The sequence below is a fragment of the Chamaea fasciata genome, unplaced genomic scaffold (assembly GCF_029207755.1).
Source record: "Chamaea fasciata isolate MVZ Bird 193981 ecotype frontalis unplaced genomic scaffold, bChaFas1.0.hap1 SCAF_22, whole genome shotgun sequence".
Taxonomy (NCBI): Eukaryota; Metazoa; Chordata; class Aves; order Passeriformes; family Sylviidae; genus Chamaea; species Chamaea fasciata.
In genome coordinates, this window is record NW_027094107.1 from 3,205,706 (window position 1) to 3,214,983 (window position 9,278).

At 60.7% G+C, this 9,278-nt stretch overlaps 1 protein-coding gene across 2 annotated transcripts; it reads right to left on the reverse strand.

Moving 5' to 3' along the window:
• Nucleotides 1-842: 842 nt before the first annotated feature.
• SPRY3 (sprouty RTK signaling antagonist 3) lies at nt 843-5,599 on the reverse strand. 2 transcript variants are annotated; one of them, XM_066202419.1, is made up of 2 exons: nt 5,538-5,599; nt 843-1,900 (listed from the first exon to the last, which is right to left on the reverse strand). In XM_066202419.1, exon 2 carries the CDS (start codon nt 1,851-1,853, stop codon nt 939-941), a length of 915 nt encoding a protein of 304 aa, XP_066058516.1. In that variant the 5' UTR covers nt 1,854-1,900; nt 5,538-5,599; the 3' UTR covers nt 843-938. The 2 variants fall into 2 exon arrangements, with proteins under 2 accessions (XP_066058516.1, XP_066058517.1); XM_066202420.1 differs by lacking the exon at nt 5,538-5,599 and adding an exon at nt 3,591-3,688.
• Between the last annotated feature and the right edge of the window lie 3,679 nt (nt 5,600-9,278).

Here is a 9,278-nt window from a genome sequence, read left to right on the forward strand (position 1 = left end):
CCAGATTGGGGTTTGAGCACGGAGCCGGTGCCTGTGGCATCTGCTGGGTGGTGGGATGGAGCCAGGCGGCAGCTCCCACCTCAGGCAGCCCTCCAAGGCCTGGAGAAATGAATGGCAATTTCCAAGCAGCTCCTTGTTCTCAGCCAAATCCCAGAGGGGACCTTTCCCTTGCTGCAGTCGGGCAGGAGCGAGTGGGCTGGGCTGCCTCCGATAGCTCCTTCCCCTGCCAGAAGGTTTCTAAAGCTTCCCACACCTTCTCTTCCTCTTTGAGACAGAAAAACACGGTGCCACCTCATTTTGGAGCTCGCTCACTTCTCCCAGCAGCTTCCAAGCCTGGAGGGAAGCCACTGCCACTGGTGAGACCCTTGGCACCCCAGCCCCTTGGGGAAAGGGACCTGTGGCCACTGGCAGGGAGAAAGGCCACCCACAGAAAGTGCTGGAGAGGGAGAAGGAGTGGGAGGAGGAGGTCTGGCTCCCAAGGGGCTCTGGCACAGGGATGCACTGACCTGTCTCCTCCCCCATGGATAAGGACCATACTGTGAGGCAGCTCCTAAACCACCTTTAGAGCAGAATCTTGAGGGGCCTCAGGTACCCTTGCCATGGGGGTAGAGCTCCACGGACCCTCTGGGTCACCTTTCCCTGTGGGACACAGCCAGGGAGGCCACCCTCAGCTTGGTCTGCCTCTTCTGCCCCTCTCCCACATGTGCAAAACCACTGGTACCCCCCAGCTCGGTGCCAGCTCCCCCAGCCACTCAGCCAGGGTGTCCCAAAGCCTGAGGGACCCCAGGTGACCCGTCTCAATCCCGGAAGGTGATGGGGGGGGGGGGGGGGGGGGGGGCACTGCAGAGCAGAGGGAGCCGAGGGAGGAGGGGGATGGAGGAGAGAAGAGGAGGAGGGGGAGAAAGAGGAGCAAAGCCCGCTTCTCCTCCTCGGGAGGGTCATACCGGCTTGTCCAGCGTTTTGGGGAAGGGCGTGCCGCTGGCGGAGGAGATCTTTCTGCAGACCGTGTTGGTGTGGCTCTGGCAGCGGCAGCCGGGGCGTTTCAGGCCGTCATAACCCCGCTGGCAAAGTTTGAGGCACCCCAGGGTGGGAAAGTAGCAGCAGAGGCAGGGCAAGAGGAGGGACAAGACGCTCATGGCAGCCCAGCGGGCGCAGCAGGAGCCCGGCCCGCAGGAGCAGGGGTCGTCGGCGCAGGTGTCCTCGTCGTCGGTGGAGCAGTGGTAGAAGAGCCCCTTGACGCAGCAGAGGCAGGTCCCGTAGTCGAGGAGGCTCTCGGCGGAGCAGAGGCAGCGCTGGTTGCAGAGCCAGCAGGAGGGCAGGCTGCGGGCGGCCGTGCAGCGCGGGCAGCGGCAGCGCCCGCACGCCTCGCACAGCAGCAGGTGCCCGTGCGCCGGGGGCTGCTCCGCGCCCTTCCGCGGGGACTCCTCCGCCTTCAGCTCGCCGCCGCGGGGCTGCGTCCGCACCAGCGAGTGCCCGGAGTGCGACGGCGTCAGGCTGCTCAGCAGGCGCTGCTCTGAGGCCGTGGTGCTCTGCGACACCGAGCTGGCCGTGCTCGAGTGGCTAAGGTGCGGCTGCAGAGGTGGCATCTGGTGCTGTTGGCTGTGGCTGCGGTGCAGGTCCTGGAAGGTGGAAGAAGCCAGGCGGTCCTGGGACCACTCCTGCTTGTGCGGGGGCTGCGACAGCGAGGGGTTGGAGCGGGCTTGCTGGAAGCACGCCGCCGGTCTCTCCACGTAGTTGTTGCTGGCACGGATGGAGCGGATTTGGTCGATGGACAGGACCTGCTGGAAGTCCTCGGCGGGGGGGTCCATGGTCTCGTCACAGCTGAGTTCAGCCACGCTGGAAGAGAGCTGCATTTCCAGGAGCCAGGAGACCCTGCAGCATCAGGGCACATCTAAAAATCCTAAAGGATGGGGCAGGAAGAGAGAAAATATCCCTGTTATGTGATCTATCCATCCAAATCATTGAATCACGGACTGCTTTGGGATGGAAGGGACCTTAAAGCTCATCTCATTCCAGCCCCCTGCCATGGCCTGGGACACCTTCCACTTGAGCAAAGTAGGACACGAAGGCTGGCTGGAGAACTCCAAAGGAAAGGATTTCCAACAATCAGACCGGAGTAGTTCTGCGCCTGGGAATACTTAGGCTGGACACATCCCAAGGGAAGGGCTGTCGGATCTGCCCCTCAACCCCAGCGGGCACAGCCTCTCTCCATGCTTTTGAGCCTCTCGTGTCCTTCCAGAGGATTTCCCACCCCGCACCAGTGCCTCCTTCTCCTTCCCCAGGGACAAGTGCTGGCCCTCTCCAGGGGAGGGGAAATGGGAAGCGATGACATGACAGAGCTGGGAATGGTGTCCCTCAGAGCAGGGGCTCTCTCTGCTTTGGGGGTTCCCAGCACACCCTGAGCAGCCTCCTGCTCCCATTCTCTGCACGCACACTGGGAGCACTGGGATGGGGAATCTGAACACAGATAACTCTAGGTAGCAGCAGTGACAAACTAGAATCACAGAATGGTTAAGGTTGCAAAAGCCCTCTAAGATCAGCAACTTCAACCATGAACCCAACACCACCACATTTACCACTGAACCATGTCCTCAAGTACCACATCCACTTTTTTTTTTTTAACACTTCCAGGGATGAAACTGCAACTAATGAGCCCCACAATTGTCCAAGAACAGGACTATCCCACAGACTCCAAATCCTGGTGGACTGCAGCATCCCACTACCCCATCCACAGCCCAGGAGCCAATTTGCCCCCGTCAGGAGCATTGGGAAGGGCAGTTTGAAGGACAGGGAATCCCTTCAAACCTGGCACAGGCACGAGGGAAGGCAGCCTTGGCACAGAAAAGTCCTGTCATGCCCCTCACACCACCCTGACGTGCCCTTTGCCGTTGTTTTCAGGACATGGCACTTCCCGAGTGGCAGTGCTGGCAGCGGAGCCTGCCGTGCCCAGGAACATCAGCACCGCTGAGGGCTGGGGGTCGTGGCAGGGACGAGTCCATGTCCCACCACTCACCTTCCTGGCAAGCTTGACCCCATGGCAGCAGCTCCATCTCCAAACCCTCATCAGCCAGACCTCGTCAGGGAGAACCCTCGGTGGGGCTGGGAGAGGAGAGGGACCACGGGGAGCCATGGGACAGCTCGTGGCCCTGGGAGTGAGGGAGACACAAAGTTCCTGCTCTGGCCACGTACACATGGAGCTGCCCAGGACTGCCCAGAGGATGGACATCACTCACTGCATGCCAGAGCCCAGTCACAAGCTTCCCCCCAGCTCTTCCAGCCCAGATTTCTATGTGGGATACGTGCTTCCTGTGCACAGCCAGCTTCCCCAGGACAGAGAAGTCAGATCACAGGAGTGATCCCTCCGTGACACGGATACTGTCGCGGTGCCCGGGCCCGCAGGAAGACGCCGTTCCAGGAGGAAGCTCCCTCCAGCATTGCCCATGCTCAGCAGGACGGGGCGGCCGCTGCTTTCAAGTAGGTGAAGGGGCCACAGGTAAAATCTGCTCATGCAGCAGAGAGAGGCAGAGGGAAGATTGATTTTCATTAGCTAGGCTGACCTTGAGGAGCGGGGAAAAGCAAAGGCAACTTACTTGGACTGTTCAAGCAAGATCTCATCTCTGCCATTCCCCTGTCTGGAAAGAAAAGGCAACTGATCTGCTCAGATTTGGGGTTTTCCCCCATCCATGCAATTCCCCATGTGGAGAGATGCAGACAGTGAGGAGTCACTCACCCAGGACACCCACGGGTCATTTGAGTACCCTTTTCTTTCACAGCATTACCAAGAGGAAATAGGAGGGCATGGCCATCCCGGGGAAGGTTTGTGAGCACCCTGCCGGGATGGGAACAAGCCAGAGGCAAAGCTCTCGTGGCTCTCACCTGCTGCCACAGAGCTCCTCACCTGGGAGGGTCTGACTAAAGCACAGGCTGGGGACCTGGAGGCCCAGCACCCCCCTGAAGAGGGATGGCCCATCTCAGCCTGCAGCTGGGATTGTGCAGAGGGGAGCCAAGAGCAGCCTCAGTGCTTTCCCACATCCCTCATGACCCAGATCCTGCCGGGATGGGATCATTCAGGGAACGATGCTGGTTCCACCTGGGAGCAGCTGCTCACACCCGGGTGTCCATCCCCACTCACCTGGGCTCAGTACGTGGTCATTCAGACTTGGCCAGTGAGATGACCCCTGTGAGGGTCCTGGGGGGCTCGAACCACGGGGAGCCTCAAAGGGAGAGACCCCAGAGAGGGTCCTGCAGCCACAGAGCCGATGGGGCTGGCAGCTACAGGGTACCCAAAGGGCTGGCCCAATACAGGTAACCCAAATCCTCTGAGGACCTGGACCTCAGGAGGAATGAGGAGATCCCTGAGCCAGGCTGGGGTGGGAGGGACAGTGTGAGCAGGAACCGAGCCCGGGGGACACAGCCAGAGAGGAGCTGGCCATAGGCTGTGCCGGACACTCTGGATCTGGGGGCAAGGCTCAGACACAGCATCTTGAGAAAGGCTGATCTTGGGAGCACCCCGAGCATTCCAGAGCTGTAATTCCCAGGTGCAGGGATCAGACAAGGACCTGGACTCACTGGCTGGGGGCACATAAATGTCCCTGTGGGAACCAAGGGGAGCTGAACACAACATCTGTGGGTCCTCCAGAGGGACTGAATGACTGGAACTGGGACCTCGCTCCCTCCTCTTCCTCCCCCACCCCGGAATAGCTCAGTGCCCCCCACTCCTTCCCAGCCCTCCCTGCTCCAGCCTGATTCCAGGGCTGCAGTCAGTCCATACCCTACCCCACTGAGCTGAGCATCCCCGGGCTCTGTTGTAACCCTCCCTGTCTACCTGCCCGCCTGGGGGGCCTGGGGCAGCGTCCCCCCAGCCTCCCCCTCCTCCTCCTCCTCACACCCTGCCTGCCAGGCGGGCATGCCAGCCCCGGAAACCGGGCCAGCTTTATGGCCACCACCAGCCCCAAACATATAAAGTTCGTGTGATAATGGGCCAGAGGAGGGATCGTAAAAGCAAATGATTTACAGGCTGGAGGTGGCTGCGAGCGGGGGGCAAGCGGCTCAGGGCGCCAGGTGGGAGAAAAAGGGACCCCCTGGCCCTGTCTGGGTGCCGCGGGGTGGAGCGGGGTGCTGGGGGGAGGCTGAGCCCCCGGCCCCACTCAGCGCGCAGCCCGCGCGGGGCTCGCACCCGGCGCGGTCCCGCAGCCCCTCCACGCACACGCAGCCGCCGCGTCCCTGGGATTCCCGGGCACCGCCGCGCCCGCAGCCCGCTCGTTTGCGGGACAACCGACAGGACAACCCACGCGTGACTCGGGCCCACACGCGGCCCCAGCCCCACCACGCGCACCCCACGCGTGTGCAGGACCCCAACCCCCACCGCACGGAACCGCAACTTCCTTGCACAGCCCGTGCGCATCCAGGGACTCGCGTCCTTTCAGGAACAGCCCACGCGTGCCCAGGACCCCCGCCCGCTCGGCCCACGCGTGTCCCCCGCGCCGCGTTCCGCCGCCGTCCCGCAGCCCACGCGTGTCCGCGCCGGGCGGACTCACCCCGCAGCCGCCGCCGCCGGTCCATCCGCCCGCGGAGCCCGAGAGCGGCGGGGGCAGCCCCGGGGCGGGCAGCGGGGCAGCCCCGGCCCCGCAGCCGAGCCCCGCGCCGCGGGCAGCGGGAGCGGCGGGGGGGGCCCCGTGCTCGGTGGGAACGGGAGGCTGGGAGGAGGAGGGAGGAGGAGGAGGGATGGAGGGAGGAGGGAGGGACCTGGCGCTGCCCGGGAGCATCGCGCTCCCCCTCGCTCTGCGCTGCCTTCCCGGAGCTCTTAACGCTTTACCCAAGTGGCGTCATCCCGCTGAAATGGACTCGGCCCATTAGCGGCTCCGCAGAGCCCCGCAGCGCTCCCCAGGCGCCGCTGCCGCCCAGCCCCGCCGCGGGATGCTCAGCCGCTATTTAAACGTTTCCGTCTGCCCCGGGCTCCGTGTACCTCCCTGCGCCCCCCGGGACGGCCTTTCCGCACCCCGGGCCAGTGTTCCCCCTGCGCCCACCGGGACAGCCCCGCCTGGGGACACAGCAGCGTCACGGGATGGGTCGGGGTCAGTGCCACACCGTGGGCAGGTCCTGTCGAGTTGGGCCGCAAGGGGCCGGGAGCGACTCGGGATCCATCACCTTGGGTTTGACCCATAAATCGCCGTGAAATGGGCGCAGTCACCTCATAGAATCACGGAAAAGGTGGGAAAAGGCCTCTAAGGTCATTGAGTCCAACCTTCTCCCAGCTCACCTCTTCCCAGGAGGCACCCGGGACAGCCCGGGTGCCATCCACCTCCGACACTTCCCCAAAGTCCAAACCCACACCTGAATTAGCTCCTGTAGAGAGACACTCGGCAGAGAGGCTGGAAAGCAGCTTTTCCACTCTGGGACCCACAGAACCAGCCCACACACATCCCACTCTCTCAGAAACAAAAAGCTTGGACTCAAGGTCCAAGCAGGACCTGGATCTTCCATCTCAGAGGTTTTCCCAAGTCACTGCATGCTCTGTCCTTCCTGCTTTTCTGCCCGTGGCTCAGGAGCACCAGGAGTCCTTGTGACACCCCTCAGCCCCATTTATTAGTAAAGTGGACCTGGCTTGACAGTCCCAAAGACACAAGGTCACCCTGATGACACTGGATGTCACCTGTGGACCCCAGCAGAGCCTGCACCCTCCCTCCATTCCCCTCAACACTTCCAGGGTGGTCACCTATCCTTTCTGGGAGCACTCACCAGATGAGCAAAGCAACACCCCCAGCTCGGGGAGGGCTCAGAATCTCTCTCAGACATGTGAAGATGAAACCACCAAGCTCTGAGCCCCCCAGCCATCTGCCCAGCAGCACAGGGTCCCCTTGGGGCGGGCAGGTCCCCAGGCTAGATGGCAAACACAAGGTCTGGGTGTGTGAGAGCAGGATGGGGACAGAGGGGAAGAGAAGGACCTGGAATAAGAGTGATAAATCCAGCTTTGCTGCGTGTGGCTCTAACAGATGGGGACAAACTGAGATGATCCCACCGACCTCAGGGGCTCCCTCCCAGTTATGCCAGCAGAAGCACTGGAATCCCCCCAACTGGGGCCAGTGACTCTCCCACACAGTGCCCAGTTGAACCTTTGCAGTCTCATTTTTAGGCGTTTCTAGGCTGAGGGTTTCTCCATCTCCATGGGATTCCACCAGGGATGCTTCTCCAAGAGTTTCTCCAAGAAGAATGAGTCCCTGACAGCATCCCTCAGCCTCGGCTCCAGCTCCGAGCTTTCAGGCTGAATCCCTCTGCGCTCCTACCGGCCCCTCCTCTTCTCCCCATCGCTCTCAGCTCCGTCTTTAAAGGCACAGAAAGGATCTGAGTTACCCAATTCCCAGCCAACTGGCTGAGAGCACCTGACTCCCGGGAGCACGTGTGATGTCCTCCCTCTCTCCCAGCCCAAAACTCTCACTCCCACCTTGAGGTGCTGGTGATTCAGGCTTCCCTCGCTGCCTCATAGCATCCCAGTGCAGCCTGCGTCGTGCTCAGCCGGCGCGCCACTTTATTCCTCACTCGCTGCCGAGGGAGGGCCAAAAAGGCATGAATGCAGAGCTCCCGGGAGGAGTGGGAGGGTGGGAAGCGCAGGGAGAATAGCAGCCTCCCAATGAGTTATTGACCACAGCACCGCTGGAGAGGACGGCTGGGAATCCAAGTGCGCTCGCAAAGCAGGAAAGTTTAGAGCCTCCCCCAAAGGTCTGGGATGGAGCCCCCCTGCTTAGGAGGGGTTTTGGCTGTTGGAAGAAAGATGTGGTTCTTCCTGATGAGCCGTGGCAGAGGGAGGTGCGAGACTTCTGTAGATTTCTGGCCATGTCTCCCCGTGCGGGGTGTGTGGGAGAAGGGACTGAACGGCCCTCCCACAGCCCCCACTGTGCCCCACACTCTGCACAGCCCCAGCCTGCACCCCACCCCAGCTCCTCAGCTCATTTTTGGTATTGGTCCCACTCCTTATCCCAGTGGAAATCCACCACCTTTAAGGCCTTGAATGCCGCTGGGGTCCTGCCCAAAGGGAAGGGGAGAAGCGGCTCCTGGGTGTCCCACTTATGTTTGAAGCTCTCAGTGTATGTCGTGCCTGGGCAGCTGAGAGCAGCGGGATGCCAACATCAAGATGGACATCGCAGGGTTCCCAACTCCAGCTGAGCCTGCTCAGCAGGGCCCCAGCTCCTGTTGTAGACCCCTGCATTTGGAGAATCCCCATCCCCTCCAGTCCTAATAGATCATCAGCAATTTCGCCCTGCTTTGCTCTTCCCACTCTCCCTACACATCCCAAACACCTCCAAAAACATTGGGAGTCATTCACTTTCATTTCCCTTCCCAAAAAGTGTTTCTCTACATCCACACCTTGGTCACAAATCCCAAGGAGCTCAGTTCTGAAGCCTGGAGAATTTAGTTGGGATTTTAAAACAATCAGGAGAGCTCAGCACCATTTTCCACACAGATTTTCCAGCTGCCTCTGAGCCTGACCAGCTCCAGCCCTGGCTGTGCCCCTGGGAATCAGCCCTGGAGTGGGCAGGAGAGCAGGATATCCTAGAACAAGGCTGAAGCTGCCTGATCTCTCCTTCTGCTGTTTGCCAAGCTTGGGCTCAGGGGGAGGGTAATTCACCTCCAGTTAAAGATGATGCAGGGGAGGGAGGAAAAAAAGAGAGAGGAGAAAGAACACGCGATTCCCCTGATTCAATCAGCCAGAAACAAGGAGGTGCTGGTGCCCTCTAATTTGGAGATCCACAGATTTTAGGGCCAGAAGGGACCGTGATGCTCATCTAGCCTGACAGTCTGTATTATGTAAAAGCCACTTGAAGCCAGACAGTGCCACGAGCTTTTCAGAAGCAACAGCCAGTACTGGGGAACTTATTAAAGGACTGTGATTCTCCCGAGGTGGGGACATGTGGCTCCCAGCATGCTAGGAGAGGAGGAGGCCAGGTACACCCACCCGGCTGGGCTTCAGCTGAACAGACGGCAGCGCTGGGGGAGAGGGAACATCATTTCCCTTCGCTGTCATGCAGCTCTTTCTCACAGAAAGAAGGATAAGCAAGGAAAAAACAACCCCTTCCTTGTGTTTTCCTTTTGAGTGTTCCCTAGTCCCTGGAAAGAAAACAGGGATGCTGGCCCTGAGACATTTCTTGCCCACTTTGGGGTCAAACCCCACAGTTTGCAGTGTAGCCATGGGAGCTGAGCCTGCCTCTCTGCAAGCCGGATCCGGAGCTCGGAGCTCAGCCTGCAGCAGCCGGAGGTGTAGTCATTGACTGCAATGAGAGTTT